Genomic DNA, 25,214 nt, shown 5'->3' with positions numbered 1-25,214 from the left:
AAGAGTAAATAAAGGGAAAATAATTAAATAATTACAAAGAACCGAGGACTATAAATATACAACACGCCCTAGGACCCTCCATTTGCAAAGATAGTAGAAATATAGATGTATTGCCATCTCTCAACCAGTCGACGAAGCCACCACGTTCTCAAGCCCCTCAGCAAGTTGTACGAAAAATACCCTTCCCGACGGACAGCCGATAGCTACCAGAGAACCAAGCACAGCAGATCCACCATGGGTTGGCCGGAAATCGGGTGGCAGCCATAACAGGGGACTCCCGCACCAAGTGATCCAGCTGCGATCCTCGCTAATACTAAGGCCAAATCTTGCAGCCACGCGTTGTGGAGGTAATGACTGGCTAGACTGGCGACCGATAAGGATAGCTCCAACATCGGTCAAAATGGACGAAGAATCCGGACTAAACGACAATGTGGAGGAAACGGTACCTATGTCAGTAGATTGGCGCTCCTGGCCCGTCTGCGCGTCCCAGACCTTGACCGTCTGGTCGCGCGACGCCGACGCCACCAGCTTGCCGTCGGGCGAGAACGCCACCGAGGTGACGACGCCGCTGTGGCCCTCGAGTGTCTGGCGGTAATTATTCCACTTATCGTCTATTACTGGCTGGCGTAAGATCCATTGTGGGATAAGATCTTGAAATGTAGCACGGATTACGCTCTGTTTCGGGGCGAAGAGTAGGCTAGACGAATAGACTTGAAGAGGGGCAACTTGAATAGTAGAAATATTTGCGAGAATAAAACGGTTCGCATCGTCCAAGAAAGCGTCGAGTTAATTAGTAGGATTTAACTTAATATTTAATTAATAACTTAGCCGGATAAGCTTAAAGGTAACTTACTATAAGACCTTTTAACGTGGCTAATATCCCCAAGCTTTCTGAAGCTCTGTTTATTAAACTGAGCGCTTCTAGCCAGTGTAGAAAATGAGTAGCCAGAAACCTGTACACCTTATCACCGTCGAAGATCTTAGTGCCGGAATGCTCTAAGTAGTAAACCTAGTAGCGGCAGGCATACTGCGTCTCTAGCCGCAGGTGTTCCGTGATTCGCTGAGGATCGATCTCGGAGAGTGTTATCCCTGGTGCTTGGACCTGACAGATATCCGTCGGTAGCGAATCGTTCATGACTCGTAGACATTTTATGGCTAACTGACGGTGGACCTCTTTCTTATCAATCCAGAACTGGTTGTTCTCTCGCTTCGCCGGGTCGAGAAGGAAGTCGCGGAAGGATAGATGTAGTAATCGGATCGGTTGTTTAGATGAATCGGGGATACTGAGAACAGAGTGAAGAAAGTCCAGGATGGCAACCGTCTTCTGGGGTATACCTAATAGCCGTACCAAAGAAGCTAGGGAAAGGGGTTCTGCAAGGATAATAATTGGCCTAATAATTGATCGAAACCGTTCAGTGATATGCTTTCTCTGCTCGGCAGACGCATTGGTGAGCTTGTTTAATATAGGCATATATGTCGCCTCGAGCTGAGAGTTTTGAGCTGTCGCCCGGTAGCTTATAATCTCTTATAGTTAGTCTGCAGGGTCCCCAAGCCTTCGATCAGCGATAAATCGACAGACGGTAGCGGCGAAGATGAACAGCGGTACCGCCATCTTGACCAAGATCCGCATATCATCTTCACTTAGCCATACGGCGGGTATGTGTCGGTCTTCTGCGACGGAACAATTGTAGTTATTCCTCACTCGCGTGAGCTCACTGCTGAGAAAGGCCTGGATGTCGTGCTGAACCACGGATGTAGCGACCTTGTGAAGAATAAGGTCTTGGTATACCCCTTTAATCGTAGTGAAGCTAAGACGGATAGGAAGCTCGGGTCTGCTAGTAAGGAAGATTTTGAGCCGTGGCGAATGTATTACTTTCGAGCTCGAGAATAGGTTAATTAAGAGTTTGACATCCTCCTCGTGCTCACACTCGTTAAGGGCATCGATAACAATTAAAAAGGTACGGTCCTTATAAGTGTCTCCAGAGAGCTTTAACAGTGGTTAAAATAGAAGCTTCTCGATCTGTTCTCGCATCGCTTTCCCAAAGATCGCAGGCTCGGAATCGATAACAGTCTGGATATGGGGTATAACGGCCGGCTCCCGGGAACATAGCTGCGCCGCCAAGGTGGAAAAAAAACAGGAAATACCGCCGCGATCTCCCTCACCACGTTTGAAGAAGAAGCTAGCGCCGAGGAACCCGCCCTTGGAGGCAGTCTGCGCTAGGGTACGCGAGATTGTGGATTTGCCCGTCCCTGCCATGCCATTAAGCCAGAACATCGCTTCGGCGTTCGGATCTTGAATCCATTGATCAATCTCGCGTAAGAGCTCGACTCGGGTGTCTCGGAGGCAGGTCGGATTGTGTTCTTCGGCGTGGGAGTCGAAGGCAGCTCCATGCGCGACAGGGAGTTTGTCGAGGATCGCTTTTTGATTGTGCTGCCTGACGTCTTGTTGGATCTCGAGTACGAGACCTTTGAGAAGACATTACCATCAGATTTACATCAAGAGGAAAACAGAACACCCTACTCACATTTGATCCACCTGTAAGGCCAAGGAAATCGTCTGCGAACATCGTTGGAAAGTATCGACTTTCTTCTGAATATCCTCACTCCTGAAAGGCCATTTCAGAGCGCGAAAGCCGCATCGTCTCATCGCTTTCCTGCCCTTCCTGGACTAAGGTCCTCTTTCAGCTTTTGAAGTTCTCCTTGTCCATCTTGCAATCCAGTGTATAGACTCTGGGATGTACTAAGCTTTGGCCCTTGAGCGCCGTCAAGGAGTTGGCGGACGCTCTCGGTTATGGCCTTGAGATTTGTCACTTCTGTATTGATTCGTCTGATATCGTCTCTCGCATTCGAAACGTCTTTTCCGTACTGCGCACAAAGCTTGGTGATCTTTGCTGCCAACTCGATGACGGCAATAGCGCTGGCCGCGATACCGAGCACTTCAGCCATCGAGTCTCGACTGACGCTTCGTATGGCGTCGACTGGAGTAGAGGATTCGTCGGGAGGATGTGAAATTGGCGAGGCCACGTAGGCTGAGCCGTCCCTGCTGAACAGGAGTCCAGCACAAGGCAGGCATTGCGGCCATGGTCGGGGTTGTCACCATGAGGCTGATTCGGTCACGGGATCTGCACGTCGTGCCAATCATATCGTAGAGTGGTAGGGAAACGCCCGTCAGATAGTGATGCATGTTAATGGTAGCACATTGCGGGCTACGAAAAGGTCGTCTTCCTGCCTGACCTACGGGCGCCTCCTAGAGTGGGGTTGTAGGTTACAGTTGGCCCAAGCGGGCTGTCCACTATCCGCAAGAATGGATCATTCAATAGCTGCATAGATTATGCAATTATACCGTCCTCCCAAAATAGCGCTTATTTGTTCGGTACGTACTTGATTAATTCAAGTACTGCGCTTATCTCACAAAGTACCAGTCAGCGCCAAGAGAAGGGTGGGTCCGATTTGAATAAACAGTTCGACTTCAGAAAGCGGAAACCGATTTCGAATTCGACTGTAGTCGTACACTTCAAAAATTTATATAAAATATAAAACTCAGTTAAAAAATTTCGAAAGAAATAACTTTAAATAATTTAGCTTTTAAATTACGTTCTGTATATTTCTTTCATATTTAAAAGGCTGATCTTAATTTTATTATGGTTTTTAAACATAAGGACCTAGAAAGTCGAAATAAAATCCGGTCAAGTCTTAATCGCACCCCTTGGGCCCCTACCATCGGCAGTAAGCAGGAACCTGGGGGCCGACTCGGCTTCGTCGAAGAGCCAACAGGAGCCCGGGCTACCATCCCGACGTCAGAAGGCGAGCCTAATAATAAATACAACTGGTGGATTGTGGTGGATGATGGGCTGGGCGCAAGCGAACCACCGCACCGCCTCGAAACCAATGGCGCACACAACGTTGCAGTGTTGCGTGCTTATGTCATATCAACAGCCATATAGCGAATTTGTCGGTGAATGAATACAGCTAACCTAAGCTATGCGCTCAGTCGTACGGTTTCTTAACCAGTCCCTCCGTACGGAGTATCGCGCGTCTTTCTGTGCCTCTCTTGGCACACATACAAGGCAAGGATGAGCAGACGTCTCGGGTCATCGCGATTGATGTTTTTTCTACACAGCAAGTGCGTTTGGAGAATTGGGGTAATTACTACAAAGTATGAGCGCAATCTTTCCGCACTCGAGTCGTTCATTGACCAATCAGAGACTCAACGTCCGTTTAGAGTCGTAGCTGAAGAAACGACTATCGGTACCGAGGCGCAGGTAAGTATGGGCCCTGTACCTTGTCTTGTCTCTAATGAATTTCCCCCTCTCGAGTCTCTCATGAGCCTCTCCGCTCTCTTATCACCAATCTGCCCTTTTTTCACCCCCTCCAGCTATAGCAATATGTTGCCAGTGCAGGTGGTGTCCCGCTGGCTTGGGCCCAGAAAACCGAAATGTTGCTAATTGCATGCACTGCTGTTCAACATCGGGTCTTTCCGTGTCAGATTGAGCGCTCCTCGAAAAGGGAATGTTTCAAAAACGGGAAAGTAATTCGTCCCTACCCATGCTGTGTACCGCGTGGGCGCAAGGTACAGTCCCCATGCTATGCTAAAGTGCTGCCGATATCGTGACACAAACACAATGCCCTTTGTCAACTTAATATAGTCGGCGAATAAGGACCAGCTCTGGGGAAATACAGAATCGACAACGAAGGAATACCGGCCAGGGACGAAAATGGTGTATGCACTATCATGCCCAAGCCCATCGACATGTCTTTGTACCGAAGCAAGCTGATCTGCCGCCACAACTACTTACATACTGCTTGTAGCAGTATACATCCTTCTGTATCACAATGAAGACATCCGCATTCTTACCCAGATATCGGACCTATGTCCGTTTTGTGGCTAGTCTTGCCCGTGTCTGCATCGCTTTTTTTACTCTCTTCACCATTATATGTGATTTGAACAATTGCGATGTTGTTGCCAAAAGTACAGGGTGGCATGCATCCCTGGACACGGCCCCCAGCCAGTCAGGCCGGCATGGGGTGTCTTGCAAGTGCTTACGGTCAGGTAACTTCTTCTTTTTTGGGCCTGGAGAATGCATGTCGGACCGCTGGCCATTCAAGGACGATCTCCTCCTTTTAGTTTTTCAGCCCAGCCTCAGTGCCCGAGAAGGGAAGCGGCTGCTGCGCCCAGCTCCGAGGTGGTTTAGCTGGTAATAGTTCGCTCGGGTCGCGGCACATGGGATTCCTTCGCCGTTGACCCCCCTTCCCAAGAATATACTGGCCCGCCCGCGTCTATTCGCCGATCAGCACATATAGGGACTAAGGCTCATGTCAGATCGTATATGAAGCCATGAGTCCCTCCCCCCACTGTGGTTAGAATGATCCACTCCAAGATACCTGCTATCTATCTGCTCGAGAATATATATATACCTTATTCCATATCTTGTTCCTCATTCATAGTCGAGTCGTTACTCTGTGTACTACTATCTCCTTCTACTCTATGTTACCCGTATCGCGGATTACGAAGACCTAGCTTCCCTTAGCTTCTCTTAGTTGCTTTGATTATAGTATAGTACACTATACTATAAGCCTGGTACGAGAGACTGCCACAATGGCTCCCGGCGCCCTTGAGCGAGCGGAAACGGAGCCATTGCCGACCAATGGTACCGGTCATGGCAATGGCCATGCAGCAGCCGACGTGAACGGCCTTAGGAAACGATTAGTCAACGGCATCAATGGCACCACCAATGGTACCCAAGCGGCGCCAGCCTCACCAGATCTCGCAGCTGAATCCCGCCCTAACAGCTCGAGGAACGACAGCAGCACCACCGCCACCAATGGACAAGAAGCCGGTAGCGCCCGGACACGATTCCACGAGCCCCAGCCCAGCCCGCAGGGCTCGCACCGGATCAAGTCCTTCGGCATCCACCAGGACGACGCCGGCGGCCCTTCGGGGGCGAAAGCGCGGATCCGGTCCTGGGGCGACGAGCGCAACGGCGCCTCGTTCCCGCGCCTCTCGAGGCCCCTCGAGCTCATGCGGAACTCGTACGACTGCGTCGTCATCGGCTCCGGGTACGGCGGCGGCGTGGCCGCGTCGCGTATGGCCCGGACGGGCGAGTCCGTCTGCGTGCTGGAGCGGGGCCGGGAGCACTGGCCGGGCGAGTACCCCAGCGACACCGACGACGCCCTGGAGCAGGTCCACTACTCCGGGGAGTTCTCGCCCGGGTGGCTGCCCAAGAAGGTGGTCAATGGTGGCGACCCGACGGGCATGTACCATCTCATCTTCGGCAACGGCCAGAACGCCATCGTCGGCAATGGTACGTCCCTCGTACAAGTAACCATCTTCAGGGAGAGTTTCGGATAACTGACTTGTTCCGAATATAGGTCTCGGAGGAACTAGCCTAATCAATGCAAATGTCTACCTCGAGGTCGACGACGAGACTCTACGTCAAGAACAATGGCCGGAGGAGATAAGGGTGATCCCAGTGCCCTAGGCCCATGTGAGTACCGCCAAGTTGCGTCTCTTTCTTACTAATTCAGTCCCTGTACTAATAATATCCAATCTCTAGATTTCCAGATGGCCGAAGAAATGCTGGAGCCCAAGGAGTACCCTGCCGACTGGCCCGTACTCCCGAAACTCGAGCTTCTGAAGAAGCAGGCCGAGCATCTCGGCATGGGCGACAAGTTCAGGAGAGTCCGACAGACAACTCGCTTCCAGAACGGACCCAACCGAGCCGGCGTGGAGATGTCGCCATCTGCGCTGACTGGCCAAGACGCGACGGGGCTGAACGACGGGTCTAAGAACACAACTCTGGTTACCTACCTCGCCGATGCTTGGAACTGGGGCGCCGAGATCTTCTGCGAGTCCGAGGTCCGATACATCGCCAAAGCCCCCGGTCGGGAAGGCTACATCATCTACTTTGCCTGGCATGGGCGCAACAGGGGTCACTTTAGGGCCAATCTCCACGGGGACCTCATGTGGGTGCATGCGAAGAAGGCAGTCTTCCTCGGTGCCGGCGCCATCGGCACGACCGAGATCCTGCTAAGAAGCCGACAAATGGGTCTCGACATGAGTGACCAAGTTGGCCAGAACATGAGCGGCAACGGAGACATCTTTGCCTTCGGGTGAGTAATCTCATTAGCATAGCCAACGGGATTTTTGCTAATATGCCCAGATACAACATGGACCATGAGGTTAATGGTATCGGACGGTCGTTCCCGTCGCCGTATCACCCTATCGGTCCATGCATTACCGGCATCATCGACAATCGGCATGGGCACAAGAACCCCCTGGATGGATATGTAATCGAGGAGGGCACCGTGCCCAAGGCGCTTTCCCCCTTCTTGCAGGCAATGTTGGAACTACTCCAGGAAGCATTCGCACAAACGATCGCTCGCTCATCGATCGTGTTCGGGGGAACCTGGCTCGTGTCGGCAGCCTCTTCTTGGGACCATACTATCGCCAGGGCGCTATTGAGAGAACACAAACCTACCTCGTCATGTCGCACGATAGCAACCAAGCGGTGCTGACTCTCAAAGATGACAAGCCAGTCCTTGAGTTCCTTGGCGTCGGCCGGAGTGACCACGTTAAGCAGCTGAACGAAATCCTGGCGAAGGCGACAAGAGCCGCGGGAGGCACCTTCGTCCACAACCCTTTCTATGCCCTGATGGGACAACAAGAGGTGACTGTACATCCTATTGGTGGCGCATGCATGGCTTCAGATGGCACGGGTAGGACTGGTGTCGTCAATCACCGCGGTCAAATCTTTACTGGTCAGGACAATAAGACTTACGAGGGTCTTATTATCACGGATGCAGCCGTTATCCCTACTGCCCTCGGCGCCAACCCTTTCGCCACCATCACCGCTCTTGCGGAACGCTCGGTAGACCTCTACGCTAAGGAAATGAAATTGGTGGTCGATAACCGTAGGAACGGCATCCTCGACTTGTTCGGCTCCCCGCGCTTCTCGGGCGACCACCTACGAACGAACGAGACGGACTCCGACGATGAGGAGGCCTGCATCTCGTCAGCCAGGACCGTCATCAAAACCGCTGAGCGCCTCAATGACGCCGGTTTTGGCTTCACCGAGGTCATGTCGGGCTTCATTCATTACGACGAGTGGAAGCAGGACGCTGCAGGTCTGGATACGTACGATCTTGCTGCCAGGATTGCAGAGTCTCGCTGCGAGTCAGCGCGGTTCTTCCTCAGCGTGCAATCCTTCAATACCAGGTCCATCATCAATGATCCGGAACACCGTGCCATGCTCACGGGCACATTTTCTTGCCCGACTATCAAGGGTTCTCCTTTTATGGTCCAGCGTGGTGGCTTCAACCTCTTTAAGCAGTTCCTTGACGCCCCAGGAACCAGGAACATGGTATACAACTTCGACATGCGTGGGGTCGATGGCACGGTTCTTCACTTCCGGGGATACAAGGTCGTGAACTCGTCGGTGGCCCTCTCGCCTGTGCAGTTCTGGAAAGCCACCAGCACGCTATATGTGACAATCACCAAGCCCTTATCCGACGACGAGTCCGAATACCACGAAGGGCCAGACGATACCATCAACCGAGGCAAAATCGTCGCAAAGGGCATCATGCGGATCCAGCCTGCCGACTTCGCAAGCCAGATCTTGACCATGACGCCGACCGGCAGCGGCTTATGGCGCAAAGCCATTAGTGCGACGAGCTTCCTAACGTACTTCACGCGCAAATCCATGTCGCTCTTCATGGCACCCTTTACGCCACTGCAGTACCCGACTCAGAGCTACCAAGGATTTGTCAACGAAACTCTCCCCTCGGTAACGTACAAGATTGTCGCTGACGACGGCGTCACTACCCGAATGCATATGTGGGAGCCGACGAACGTCATCGGCGAGCCCAAGAATCTCTTTATGGTTCCCGGCGCCTCGGTGGACCACCAAATCTACGCACTGCCCACAATCCGATATAATGCCGTCAACTACTTCACCCGCGCAGGATATCGTGTCTTCATCCCCGTGCACCGCATCGGCGCCCTGATGGTGGCGCAGAATAACTGGACCACGTACGATGCCCGTCTGGACCTGAGGGCCTCCCTCGAGCAGATCCGAAAGGAGTACGGCGAGGCCAAGATTTACGCCATCGCACACTGCATGGGCAGCGTGGCGTTGTCGACGGGCCTGCTCGACGGTAGGATCCCGGCCTCGTGGCTCGCCGGCGTGACTTGCAGCCAAGTGTTTATGAACCCCATTTGGAACGTCATGAACATGATCAAGATCATGGCGGCCCCCCTGCCGCTCGACTGGGTCTACAAGGCCGTCGCGGGCAGCTGGTTCTCGTGCAGCACGGGCCAGGATGACAGCTACATACAGAAGGCGCTCAACGAGGCGCTGCGGCTGTGGCCCGACGAGCGCAAGGAGCTGTGCAACAACGCGTGCTGCCACCGCGTCAGCTTCACGTACGGGCGGTGCTGGAACCACGCCAACCTGAACGAGGCGACGCACCGGCAGATCGACCGGTTCTTCGGCGGCGTCAACATGACGCTGCTGCACCTGCTCATGAAGCAGGGGGCCGAGGGCGGCGTCATGACCAACGGGCCCCTGTTCGAGCGCCTCGACACGGTGCCCGAGAACATCGAGCGCCTCCGCGACCTGCCCTTCTACCTGTTCGTCGGCGGTGACAACGCGGTGCTGTCGCCCACCTCCACCGAGAGCACCTACGAGGTCCTGTGCGACGCCTTCGGCACCCGCGACACGCGCGACGGCAAGGGCCTCCAGTACAAGCGCCGCGTCGTGCCCAACTACGGGCACCTCGATTGCTGGATGGGCCGTAACGCCTGGCGCGATGTCTACCCCTTCGTCCGCCAGGAGGTCGATGACGTCATGCGCGGCGAGGACTATGTCTTTGAGGACCCGGACGACCAGTTCAAGAGAATGGTGGACGCTGGTATGATGCACTAGAAAAGGAGTATTTGTTTTTCTATCCTGGGATATTTGTAGTTCGTATTTTGTTTAGGCATATTTTGCTTGAGTGTCCGGGGTCTGGCAGGATTGGATTGGATTGGAGTTGGAGTTGGAGGAGCCGGGGCCACGTTCGATACCCTCGGTTTTTGAAAAACTGTCGTTTCTATTTATATATAACGTACCCCACAAGTGAATTAAATATATAAATAAATTAAACACTTCTTAAAACCTAGTATAATTAAGTATAAAATAATTCTATTATAACGTATTTAATATTTTAAAATTAATCGAAATCTTTATCTTTAAATACTTTTATATTATTTTAATAAGTATAAGTATTATGCCTAGGCTCTCCGTAGATTCTATAGCGTTATAAACGCGTTTTAAACGTCTTTATATAATTACTCTTTTAACGCGATTCGTTTTATAACTATTTATTAATATTTTTTTAAAACTATAAGTCTTTTTTAACTTATATATAAAGTGATCTTTTATTTTATAGCCGTTTTTTTTCGTACGACGGCGTCGGCTAAGTATTTTATTCGCCTCTTATAGTGCGGTTACTTTATCTTTTAATAAAACGAGCCGGTATATAACTTATATTATACTTTTTATAATTTAATTAAGCTTAATTAAAATTAATATCGAAAAGCTATTTTAATATTACGCGATTCGATTTTTAACGTACTCGGTTTAAGATTATGTTTTAATTAAATTATTTAAAGTTTTTAATTTTTAAGGTATAAATAAGCTAAAAGAGGTCGCCAGAAGCGTCGGCGTACGTAGCTTTATATTTAATTATAAAATAATATATTTATTACGACCTAACCTAATCATGCGGCTAAGGCCCACAAATCACCGGGCTAGATTTATAATACCCCGCCTAGGCTACGATGTCACGGCCACCGACCGCGCCGCTAGTTATACTAATATAAACGCGCCTATACTATAAAAACGTATAATAACCACGACGACGGTATTTTAAATAACAGCCGGCTAGATACGACCTTAAAGAGTAATAAAAATAACGTCACGTAAAGGATCACGAGGATTATTAAAAACGACGAAGTAAGCTAGTAATTTAATTAACGAAGAGATTACTCGGCTTATTAAAATATAAAGGTAAGTTAAATAATTTAATAAATTAATAAAAAAAGAAATTAAATATATAATAATAAACGTTTTTTATATATTTTATATAAATACTTTTTATTTTAATAATTAATTTAAATATTAATTTTAATTTATTAATAAAATAAATAATTTTAATTACTTTTATTTTTACGAATTATTATTTATTATATTAATAAAAGCGATTTTTATCGCACGTTTAAATACTTTTTTATATTATTAATATAAACCTTAATATATTTTATAAGGTTTTTTTTAAAACTTAAATAATATTTATTATATTTTAATTAACATATCCTATAAGCGAATATCTCACACAAGCGAATATCTCACTTTTATAAATTTCCTTATAGCCTTAACCTTTTTTTATATTTTTTTACGTCCGAAAATATTATAACTTTAAAAAAAAATAATATAATTTTAATATTTTAAGCGCTTTAAGAAAACTTAACTTTAAATATATAAAAAGCTATATTAATTTATTACGTTTTATTAAAAACTTTATAACGTAAACGAAATAATTAACCTATACGATATAAAATATTTATAAATTCTTAAAAACTTTTAAATTTTAAAAAAGATATAATTATTCGATATATTATTAATTTAAATACGTAAACGTTTTTTCCCCGGTTAAGTAGTATAAAAGATATAGCGAATTAATTATTTAATTTATACGACGCGGGACGCGTCGGTATTAATTAGGCCTTTAACTTTATACGATAATAACTAGACCTCCCCACGCGTTTTAATTAAAAAATCGATTATTAAAGAGTTTTTTATAAAGATCCCGACGCGTATCGCGCGTAATTTACCCTCGTATAAAATATAATTTATAAATACGGGATTTAAAAAGAGGATATTTATAATTTCGACGAGACCGGCTTTCTTATAAGCTAAATCTTGTCCGAAATAATTATAACTACCTCCGATTAACGCGGAAGGCTTAGGGCAATATAATAAAAGAATTAGGAATAAGTTATAATTATTCAGGGCGTCGGATTACATGGTTACGCCATCCCTCCGTACATTATCTTTACCGGGAAAACGCACCTCTCTTCTTAATACGAAAATAGCTTATTATTGAAGGACTAGGTAATCGTAATTATTAAAAATAGCTAAACTATAAATAAAAAAGGCGAGGACTAAATTTAATATTTTAATTAATATACTAAGTTTCGTATAAAAGGTCGTTATTACCTTTTAGTCTTAAACGGCTACGAAAGCTACTACTTAATAACTTTCGAGCTCTATTATAAAAAGAACTCGATTATTATATTTTATATACTTTTTTATTTATTATATAAACTCTAGCCTCTTAATATCGGCTATTTTCGTATATTAAAAAAGGTATACGGGAAAGAAATTAAATATTTTATACGGGCGCATATTACTTATATTTTAAAGGAGGACTTCTTACTAACGTTTTTAAAAGCGTTCCAGGCGATTTTCACCGTTTCGAATATACGAGGAGGCTTTCGAAAAATAGGACTCGTCCTATATAATCCGGAATATATTATTTTATAATTAAATATAAAACTATATATTTTAACACCTCCGGGGATGTCTTTTAATTTATTTATTTTTTAAGAATTAAAAACTTTAAATAATTTAATTAAAGTTTAATCTTAAACCGAATACGTTTAAAACCGTATCGTATAATATTAAAATAATTTTTTAACGTTTATTTTAATTAGTTTTAATTAAATTATAAAGGTTATAACGTATATTATATACCGAGTTACTCTTTTAAAAAATAAGAACGTAATATTTCGAAAAATAAATAAGATACTTAACCGGCGCCGCCGTATAAAAAAAAACGGCTATAAAATGGAGGATCACTTCGTATATAAGCTAAAAAAGACCTGTAATTTTAAAAGAACGTTAATAAATAGTTATAAAACGAATCGCGTCGGAAGAGTAGTCGTACGAAAACGTTTAGGACACGCTTATAACGTTATAAAATCTACGGAGAGCCCGAGTATAATACGCGTACTTATTAAAATGATATAGAAGTATCTAGAGATAAGGATTCCGATTAATTTTAATATATTAAATACGTTATAATAAAATTAATTTATATTTTATTAAAAAGGGTATAAAAGAATAAGATATTCGCTTATATAGGATATTCGTTTATAGGATACGTTACTTTTATTCTTATAAATTATTACTTAAACCTTTAAATAATAATACTATAAAAACCATATCTATACCTAGCCTTAATAATACCGCTTAATAAAAAAAAGACTTTTATCGCCACCCCTAACGCTTCTTAACGGGACCCTATTATAAACGTCGATAACGACGATAATAATAACGAACCTACCCGATAAGCGCTAGCTAAGCGAATTAAAAAATTTAAACAAAAGAGCGCTAATTATTAATATTACTATATTAAGCTTAAAAAAAAGCGTAACGAGCTCTTAATTAAAAATACCTTAAAATAAATACCCTATAATATTAATAAGCTATATAAAAAAGTGCGTCTTTTTCGTATAGCTATTAATATTATTTAAACCCTTATTATATTAAAAAAGAGTATAAAGATTAATACGTTAACACCTTTTAATAAAATAAGTAAAAACTTCCGAAACTTTCTTATTTAGATTAAAACCTATTAGCGATTTTATAAAAAAACGTTCTAAAATATTACTTAATAAGTTATCTACGCCGCCTCGTTCTTTAAAAATAAATACTCGCTTAGTTCGAACTTTATTTAAACGAATTTATAAAGAATAATTAATAAATTAAATTATACCGCACAGAGGTATAACGTATTTTCAAAAGTTACGACGGCTTTAAATAAGCTTTTAAATCACTTTTTTAGAACCTTAATAAAAAACGACAAACGGAGAGGGAACTCGAAACCTTTAAATAAAAAAGATTAGCCGCTTTTTATATAGCCGAGTTCTAACGTATTATAACTCGATTAAACTATACCGAAGTTATAAAAATTATAATATATTATTAAGGATTAAAAAATAATATTAAAAATAAACTTAACCAGCTTAACGCCTTTAATAACTTTTTTTTATATATAAAATTTATTATTAAAATTAATACTTATATATATAAATAACGCCGTAAAAAATAAAATAAACCTTAATAATAAATTAATTAAACTTAAATTAATATAGAGCGACTACGTTAATATAATTATATACCGCCTAGAAATATTACGGCGTATAGCTATTATAATAAGCCTATAAATCTCGATACTACTAAATACGATAAATAGAATAAGAAACTACGCGGTATTTATTATAATTACTAAAAACTAAGATATTACGCTTAAAAATATTAAACACCGAAGAAAGACTTTTAATAAATCCTTAACAAACAACACATTAATATTATTAAAATAAAAAATACCCCTATAATAATTATTAAAAATAATAACACTATTATTAAACATAGTAACCTACCTTAAATAGCTTATTATAATAATAGGTACACCTCTTACTTAATAAATAAAAAAAGTATCAAATAATTCCTTAAAACCTCGAAAAATAAGAAAAACTATAGCCGAAGTATCGTAATAACGCGAAAAGAATAACCCCTACCTTACGGCGAAAATAATAATTTAATAAATAATATTACGAACTAATTAAAATAACTTATAAACTATAAATAATTAATAAATATATTAATAAACGAACTAATACACGAGATCGCTAAGTTTAAAAATTAAAAAACTAATAAATAATTAATTATCCCGGGTATTCCTTACCCCGACTTAAAACACTTATACTAAATACTTATTACGGCCGGGTTTAACTAAAAAAATTTATAATAATTACGCTATAAAAAACGACCTACGAATCTCTTTTATATATAAAAAATACTTCACGCTTTTATAAATCTCGTATATATATAACGCTTATATAAAATACCTCGTAAAAAAATTTAAGTACGAATAATTTCCTTAAAAAATTAATAAATAACTTATTACGTAACTATACCCGAACTATACTATTAAAAAAATCTAAACGTTAATCCCTAATAAGCGACATACATACCTACTAATACAAAAAAACCCGCAATAGCCACGATAATACCACTTAAAAAAACGAGATTAAAAAGAGTACTTCGAGGACTAATACTTTAAACATACCTAAAAAAAATCGCGAGCCTATAAGCGTTTAAAAAAAAGCGCCTAACACTCTTAAGACATATAAATATATACTTAATAAAAGAACCCCCTTAATATATTAAAAAATTTATAAAACGTTTATAAATTATCGCGAACTTAATAAACCTTTAAATTATTCGAAAAACCCGGATCTTAAATATTAAAAATAATATTTTATATAAAGAAAAATATAAAAACATCCTTATTAATATATTAAAAAACGCCTTATAAAAAATAAAAAAAAATAATAATAACGATATAAAATTAATCGTAAAAAATTATTAATTACTTATAAAAGTAACGTTTAAAAAACGAACGCCGCCTATTATAAAAGGATAATAATAAACGGACTAAAATAAGTCCTTATATTAAATAATAAATAATTAAGTTATTTATAAATATATTATATTAATAATAAACGTAAAAAAAGTTTATATTAAAGCATTACTTAATAACGAAACGTAAAAAAACTATATTTTATTATAAATCATTAATTACCTTAAACTCGAATAATAATAAAAAAACGCTTTATACCGACTTAAAACCGTCGATAAAAGATTTATAACCTATAATAATAAAAAAATACGGAAAGAAATCGCGAACCTTTTAATTAATATTAAAAAACGTTATAAACGAATTACGTATAATATTACGAACGTTATAAAATACAATATAATTTTAAAAATACCTTAATTACGGGTAAATAATTTTAAAATTAATTAAAAAATAAGTTAATTTTAATAAAATATATTAAAAAAAGGTTTAATTAATAAATAACGGTTTAAAAAACAACTTTTTAATAAACCTAAAGTTTTTAAAATATATATTATTATTAAAAAGCTTAAGCCGAATATTATAATAATTATACTAAAAAAATATTAATAATTCGAAACTCTTTTTAATAAGAAATTAAAAATAAGCTTACCGCTTCACATATAATAAAATTATAAGATACCTTTTAAAAATAAAAAGGAACCCCTATTTATACCTATATATAAACTTAACCAGGAATACGAACAAGCCCTAAAAGAGTATATTACGGAAAATCTCGAGAAAAGAGTTATATAACTATTCACGTCGCTAATAAGCTTCCCTATCCTTTTTATTCTAAAAAAGAGTAAGGATAAAAAACCTAAATAGCGTATATATATTAACTACCGGAAACTTAACGAAATTATTATTAAAAACCGGTACCCTTTTCTTTTAATTAGCGATTTATAAAATAAATTATTATACGTTAAAATTTTTATAATACTCGACCTCTTTAATATATATAACTTAATTCGAATTAAAAAAGAAAAAGAATAAAAAACCGCGTTTTAAACTAAATACGGCTATTTCGAATACTAAACTATACCGTTTAACTTAATTAACGCGCTAACTAACTTTTAATCTATAATTAACTATATCTTATAAAAATACCTCGATAAATTTATCGTAATATACTTTAATAATATCTTTATCTATTTCGAGAATAACGAATAATACCGAGAATATATAAGGTTAATATTTTAAAAGTTATAAGACGTTAACCTATTAATTAACTTAAAAAAAAGCGAATTTTATTAATAATCCGTCACCTTTATAAATTACATAATATCCCCGGGCGAAATTCGAATAAAACCTTCGAAAATTTCAACGGTTAAGGGTAGCCTACGCTTATAAGCGCTATAAAAATCAGATCTTTTTTAAAACTAACTAATTATTACCAGATCTTCGTCCCCGTATTTAACAGGATAGCAATACCCCTAACGAACTTAATAAAAAAGGACGAACTTATTATAACCCGACCTAACCATGCGGCTAAAAGACCCCACCTACCGGCACGGAACTACCATACCCTGAACAGGCTACGATACTACAGCCACGGACCGTACCGCCAGCTATACCAATACGAAGCCAGACCTTCCTCAATAACGAATAATAATACTACCACGCCCGGCAATAAGACGAATACGCCTATAAAGTAATAACGATCGCTAATAAGTTACGTAACACGGCTAACGCTTAAGCGAGATTATTAAATAATAACGGATTAATAAAAAAAGGATTAAATATATAATTATAAATATCCCTTATATATTTTATATAAATACTTTTTATTTTAATAATTAATTTAAATATTAATTTTAATTTATTAATAAAATAAATAGTTTTAATAAAATTATTATAAATATTTTTAAAGATTTATATATTTTAATTACTTTCGTTTTTATAAATTATTACTTATTATATCGATAAAAATAACTTTTATTATACGTTTAAATACTTTTTTATATTATTAATATAAACCTTAGTACGTTTTATTAAGTTTTTTTTAAAACTTAAATAACGTTCGTTATATTTTAATTATTTTTATTTTTATAAATTATTATTTAAACTTTTAAATAATAATATTATAAAAACTATATTTATACCTAGCCTTAATAATACCGTTTAATAAAAAAAGACTCCTATCGCCACTTTTAATACCTTTTAACGAAACCTTATTATAAATATTAATAATAATAATAACGATAACGAACTTATTTAATAAGCATTAATTAAACGAATTAAAAAATTCGAATAAAAAAGCGCTAATTATTAATATTATTACGTTAAGCTCGAAAAGGAACGTAACGAGCTCTTAATTAAAAATATTTTAAAATAAATACTTTATAATATTAATAAGTTATATAAAAAAGTACGTCTTTTTTATATAATTATTAATATTATTTAAACTTTTATTATATTAAAAAAGGGTATAAAAATTAATACGTTAACCTTTTTTAATAAAATAAGCGGAAATTTTTAAAACTTTTTTATTTAAATTGAAACTTATTAATAATTTTATAATAAAACGTTTTAAAACGTTACTTAACGAGTTATTTACGCCGCCTCGTTTTTTAAAAATAAAGTATTCGTTTAATTTAAGCCTTATTTAAATAAACTTATAAAAAACGATTAATAAGTTAAGCTATACCGCACAGAGGTATAATATATTTTCGAAAGTTACGACGGCTTCGAATACGCCTTTAAATCACTTTTTTAAAACCCCGACGAAAAGCGATAAGCGGAAAGGGAACTTAAAACTTTTAAGTAAAAAAAATTAACCACTTTTTATATAGCCGAGTTCCGGTATATTATAGCTCGACTAAACTATACCGAAGTTATAAAAATTATAATATATTACTGAGAATTAAAAAATAATATTAAAAACGAACTTAGCCGGCTTAACGCCCTTAATAATTTTTTTTATATATAAAGCTTATTATTAAAATTAATATTCGTATATATAAACGACGCCGTGAAAAATAAAGCGGACTTTAGCGATAAACTAATCGAATTTAAACTAATACGAGGCGATTATATTAATATAATTATATATTATTTAAAAATATTACGGCGTATAGCTATTATAATAAGCTTATAGATTTCGACGTTATTAAATATAATAAATAAGATAAAAAATTACGTAATACTTGTTATAATTATTAAAAACTAGGGTATTATACTCGAAAATATTAAGCATTAAGGAAAGATTTCCGATAAGTTTTAAACGAATAATAAATTAATATTATTAAAGTAAAAAGTACCCTTATAATAATTATTAAAAATAATAGCGTTATTATTAAATACGGTAACTTATCTTAAATAGCTTACTACGATAATAGGTATACTTTTTACTTAACGGATAAAGAAGGTACCGAATAATTCTTTAAAACCCTGGGAAGTAAGAAGGATTATAGCCGAAACGTCGCCATAATACGAAAAGAACGATCCCTCCTTTATAACGAAAATAGCGATTTAATAAACGGTATTACGAACTAATTAAAATAACTTATAAACTATAAATATTTAATAAGTATATTTATAAACGAATTAATATATGAGATCGTTAAGTTTAAAAATTTAAAAATTAATAAATAATTAGTTATCCCTAGTATTCTTTATTTTAATTCGAAATACTTACGTTAAATACTTATTACGGCCGGGTTTAATTAAAAAATTTACGGTAATTACGCCGTAAAAAATAACTTACGAATTTCTTTTATATATAAAAAATATTTTATACTTTTATAAATTTCGTATATATATAATACTTATATAAAACACCTCGTAAAGAAACTCGAGTACGAATAGTTTCCCCGAAGGATTAATAAACGACCTATTACGTAACTATACCCGAACTATATTATCGAAAAAATCCGAATATCGATCCCCGGACGACGGCGCGTACCTATTAATATAAAAAGACTTATAATAATTATAATAATACTACTTAAAAAAACGAGATTAAAAAGAATATTTTAAGGATTAATACTTTAAATACGCTTAAAAAAAATCGCGAGCTTATAAACATTTAAAGGAGGGTATTTAACGTTTTTAAAATATATAAATATATACCCGATAAAAAAACCCCTTTAATATATTAAAAAATTTATAAAACGTTTATAAATTACCGCGAACTTAATAAACTTTTAAATTACCCGAAAAACTTAAATCTTAAGTATTAAGGATAGTATTTTATACAAGGAAAAATATAAAAACACCCTTATTAATATATTAAAAAACGCTTTAAAAAAACGGAAAAAATAATAGCGACGATATAAAAATCGATCGTAAGAAATTATTAATTACTTATAAGAATAACGTTCGGGAAACGGACGCCGCTTATTATAAAAAAATAATAATAAACGGATTAAAATAGGTCCTTATATTAAATAATAAATAATCGAGCTATTTATAAATGTATTATATTAATAATAAATATAAAAAGAGTTTATATTAAAGCGTTATTTAATAGCGGAGCGTAAAAAAATTATATTTCATTACGAATCGTTAATTACTTTAAATTCGAATAATAGGAAAAAAACGCTTTATATCGATTTAAAACCGTTAATAAAGGATTTATAACTTATAATAATAAAAAAGTACGAAAAAAAGTTACGAACCTTCCGGTTAATATTAAAAAACGTTATAAACGAATTACGTATAATATTACGGACGTTATAAAATATAATATAATTTTAAAAATACCTTAATTACGGGTAAATAATTTTAAAATTAATTAAAAAATAAGCTAATTTTAATAAAATATATTAAAAAAAGGTTTAATTAATAGGTAACGGTTTGAAAAGCGACTTTTTAATAAACTTAAAGTTTTTAAAACATATATTATTATTAAAAAACTTAAGCTAAACGTTATAACGATTATATTAAAAAAGTATTAATAATTTAAAATATTTTTTAATAAAAAATTAAAAATAGGTTTACTACTTTATATATAATAAGATTATAAAATACCTTTTAAAAATAAAAAATAACCCTTATTTATACTTATATATAAACTTAACTAAAAATATAAACAAGCTTTAAAAAAATATATTACGGAAAATCTCGAGAAAATAATTATATAACTATTCACGTCGCTAACAGGCTTCCCTATCCTTTTCGTCTTAAAGAAGAGTAAGGACGAGAAACCCAAGTAGTGTATATATATATCGATTATTAGAAGCTTAACGAAATTATTATTAAAAACCGGTACCCCTTTCTTTTAATCGGCGATTTATAAAATAAATTATTACACGTTAAAATTTTTATAATATTCGACCTCTTTAACGCATATAACCTAATCCGAATTAAAAAAAAAAATAAAAAACCGCGTTTTAAACTAAGTACGGCTATTTCGAATATTAAATTATACCGTTTAACTTAATTAATATATTAATTAATTTTTAATTTATAATTAACTATATTTTATAAAAATACTTTAATAAGTTTATTATAATATACCTCGATAATATCTTTATTTATTCCGAGAATAACGAGTAATACCGAGAGTATATAAAATTAATATTTTAAAAGCTACAAAACGCTAACCTATTAATTAATTTAAAGAAAAGCGAATTCTATTAATAATCCGTTACTTTCGTAAAATATATAATATTTTTAGGCGAAATTTAAATAAAACCTTTAAAAATCTTAATAATTAAAGAGTAATTTATACTTATAAACGTTATAAAAATTAAATCTTTTTTAAAATTAATTAATTATTATTAGATTTTCGTCCCCGGATTTACTAAAATAACAATACCTTTAATAAATTTAACGAAAAAGGATAAATTATTTTAATAAGCGGAAAAAAAATAAAGCCTTTTATAATATTAAAAAGCGAATTTTTAACGAATTAATACTTCGCGTAATAAACTCGTTTAAGCTTTTTAAAATTAAAACCGACGTATTAAACTATACGGATAAAAAATAACTTAATTAATAAAATAATAACGAGAAGATATACTTAATTATATTCTTTTTAAAAAAGTTTAATAAATTAAAACTTAATTATTAAATCTATAATAAAAAATTAATAATTATTATTAAAACTTATAAAAAATAAAAATATTATTTTAACGAAATAATAAAACTAATTAAAACCTATATTAATTATAAAAATTTTATAACGTTTATTATTATTAAAAAATTAAATAAATAATAAATATAATAGTTTAAATTCTTATTAAGATTTAACTTCACTATTATCTACCGAAAAGGTAACGAGAACGGTCGCGTTAACGTACTAAGCCGACGACCGGATTATTAAGAGGAGGTCCCGTCCGAAACGCGGACTATCCTTACTTATAACTAAAACGGTAACCTCACACCGTTAAAATAATTAAACGCTACGAACCACGTTTAATATAACGACGATTAGGTTACTAAATTTTAATAACTTAACTAAACCCCCGACCCTGCGAACTACCTTAGAGATTACTTCGAAAACCACGACGGTCTCACCTTTTACCGAAATAAGATCTATATCCTTAAGTAGTATCGCGAAAACTTTATTAAAGAATTTTATAAATATCCTATATACGAATACTAAGGGATATTTAAAACCTAGAAAAGGATTACTAGGCAATTCGATTATAAAAACCTTAAGCTAATCGTGGCCAAGGTGATCGGCAAATACGACCTCTATAATAAAGCTAAAGCTACCCGACACCGGCCGTACGGAGAGCTATAGCTAATCCTACTATTAGATAGAGCATAGAAAACCATTGCACTTAATTTCGTTATTAAGCTGCCCCTATTAAAAAAACCCCTAACCAAGGTCGACTACGACAATATCTTAATAATTACGGATAAATTTACGAAGTATATTTATTTCTTATTATATAAAAAATTTAGCGATATTAACGATTTAATATATATATTCCTTTAAACGATCGTTAATTAATACGGGCTACCCGAAATAATTATCTTTAATAAAAATAAACTATTTACCGTTAAATTTTAAAAATCGTTTATAATATAACTTAATATTAAGTATAAACTATTTACGGTTTATTATTTTTAAATAAATAAATAAACCGAATAAATAAATTAAACCTTAAAATAATATTTATACTATTATATTAATTATAAATAAAATAATTAAATATAACTATTATTTATAACTTAATTTATTTATAATAACATAAATAACGAAGCTACGCGTATCTTATCATTCCGAATAAATTATAAGTACAACTCGGAAATTACTAAAAAACCCTTGAAAAAAAACTAGCATTAATTATAACTATATAAATCGAAAAACTAAAAGAACTTTAAATTATATTATAATAAAACCTTACTTTCCTTTAATAACGAATAAAGGAATACGCCGATTAAACAAGGTTAAAAGGATTAATTTATAAAAAAGGAAAAAAAAGTTTACCTCTTATAACGAAATATTAAAACTAAACGATTAAATAATAAATTAAACTTTAAAAAGATCGGACTATTTAAAATTATAAAAGTTATTTCGGAAACTAATTACTAATTATTACTACTTAAAATAATACGGATATACCTTATATTTTATATTTTATTACTCGAGCTAATAACCGAAAAAACCTTAACCGATATATAATTAAAAGTCGAAATAAATTAGCACGAGTATAAAATTAATAAAATTATTAATAAAAAAAAAACGAAACTTCTAATACCTCGTTTAGTAAAAAAGTTACCTATTAAAAAATAATACTTAAAAACCTAGGAAATACTTAGCGAATACTGCTAAAAAACTACGGACGTTTAAATAATAACTTCGGAGACCGGCTTAAAAGAGAAATCGGTCGCGTTTTAATTAATAATACTAAAACCCCCGTAAACTTAAACGGCTATAATAGTTTTAAACTCCCGACGCTCTTACTCTTCTAATTCGTTTAAAGAGTATAAACTACGCTATACTAATTTAACCCCTTAAATACGAGCCATCTCCTTTTATTTACGGAAACGAATAAGGCGAGTAATAGCCTCGTTAGTTTAGCGCTAGAGCTCTAAGAAATAAGCCTTTACGGCGGACTTTTCTTAAAACAGGCAATCGTACTCGTTTTATACACGCCGTAAAGAAAATAATAAAACCTCGATACTATTATACGCATAACTAGTACGAGTATATTTCTTATATTTATTAACGCCTTCTATTATTATATAAAATTACCCTTTTATAAAATAATAACCGTAAAGTATAATTTTAAAACTAAATTTAAAAAAAGCTTTAATAAAATCCGTATAACGAACAGTAAAAGAACGATTAAACTTAATTCGAAATTTTTCGATACGACTATTCATAATAAGTATATATTATAATAAAAACAATAAAAAAAAAGAACTTATTATAAACTATAATAATAAACGGTTAAAGTATTTATAAAGTTAATATTTTAAAAATAAAATAATTAAAAAAAAGGATAATATTATAACCTAACTTAATTATATAATTAAAAAACCCTACTTACCAGCACGGAATTACTATACCCCGAACAGGCTACGATATTATAATTACGGACCGTACCGCTAGTTATATTAATACGAAGCCAGACCTTCCTTAATAACGAATAATAATACTACTACGCCTAGTAATAAGATAAATACGCTTATAAAGTAATAACGATCGCTAATAAATTACGTAGCACGGCTAACGCTTAAACGAAATTACCGAGCAGTGTAAAATATAATTAGGCGAGATTACTAAGTAACGCAAAACGTAATTAAAAGAGATTACTAAACAGCGCGAAGCGCGCTTAAATAAAATTATTAAGTAATAACGGATTAATAAAAAAAGAACTAAATATATAATTACGAACGTCCCCTATATATTTTATATAAATACTCTTTATTTTAATAATTAATTTAAATATTAATCTTAACTTATTAATAAAATAAATAGTTTTAATAAAACTATTATAAATACTTTTAAAAGTTTATATATTTTAATTACTTTCGTTTTTACGAGTTATTACCTATTATATCGATAGAAATAATTTCTATCGCACGTTTAAATACTCTCTCATATTCTTAACATAAACCCTAGTACGTCTTACTAGGTTTCTTTTAGAACCCGGATAACGTTCGTTACAGAGCTATTCTAATAAATAGAAAAAAAATAAAGCCTTTCGCGATATTAAAAAGCGAATTTTTAACGAACCGGTACTTCGTATAATAAACCCGTCTAAACCCTTTAAAATTAAAACCGACGTATCGAACTATACGATTAAAGGATAACTTAATTAATAAAATAATAATAAAAAACTACACCCGGTTATATTTTTTTCGAAAAAGTTTAATAAACTAGAGTTTAATTATTAAATCTATAATAAAGAATTAATAACTATTATTAAAACTTATAAAAAATAAAGTTATTATTTTAATAAAATAATAAAACTAATTAAAATTTATACCGATTATAAAAACCTTATAACGTTTATTATTATTAAAAAATTAAATAAATAATAAATATAATAATTTAAATTCTTATTAAAATTTAACCTCATTATTATTTATTAAAAAAGTAACGAGAACGGTCGCGTTAATGTATTAAACTAACGATTAAACTATTAAAAAGAGGTCCCGCTCGAAACATAAACTATCCTTATTTATAACTAAAATAATAACCTTATATCGTTAAAATAATTAAATATTACAAACTATGTCTAATATAATAATAATTAAGTTATTAAGTTTTAATAATTTAATTAAACCCTTAACCCTACGAG

At 35.3% G+C, this 25,214-nt stretch overlaps 2 protein-coding genes across 2 annotated transcripts; one reads left to right on the top strand and one right to left on the bottom strand.

Annotated features, from left to right (window-relative positions):
• Positions 1 to 2,643: 2,643 nt before the first annotated feature.
• PG994_014933 (vegetative incompatibility protein HET-E-1) lies at positions 2,644 to 2,946 on the bottom strand (the record flags this gene model as incomplete). The annotated part of the gene is made up of 1 exon (XM_066866342.1): positions 2,644 to 2,946. The coding sequence occupies one exon, from the start codon at positions 2,944 to 2,946 to the stop codon at positions 2,644 to 2,646; it is 303 nt and encodes a 100-aa protein (XP_066708018.1).
• A 2,650-nt stretch (positions 2,947 to 5,596) lies between these two features.
• Positions 5,597 to 9,923, top strand: PG994_014932 (glucose-methanol-choline oxidoreductase; the record flags this gene model as incomplete). Its single annotated transcript, XM_066866341.1, has 5 exons — positions 5,597 to 6,302; positions 6,370 to 6,461; positions 6,563 to 7,110; positions 7,161 to 7,392; positions 7,452 to 9,923. 5 exons carry the CDS (start codon positions 5,597 to 5,599, stop codon positions 9,921 to 9,923), a joined length of 4,050 nt encoding a protein of 1,349 aa, XP_066708017.1.
• Positions 9,924 to 25,214: the final 15,291 nt, after the last annotated feature.

Source organism: Apiospora phragmitis (assembly GCF_038363925.1).
Source record: "Apiospora phragmitis strain CBS 135458 chromosome Unknown utg000014l:1.0-1827420.0:1.0-1829600.0, whole genome shotgun sequence".
Lineage (NCBI taxonomy): Eukaryota > Fungi > Ascomycota > Sordariomycetes > Amphisphaeriales > Apiosporaceae > Apiospora > Apiospora phragmitis.
Note: the sequence above shows the minus strand (reverse complement) of the source record. Positions and strands in the feature narration are given on the sequence as shown.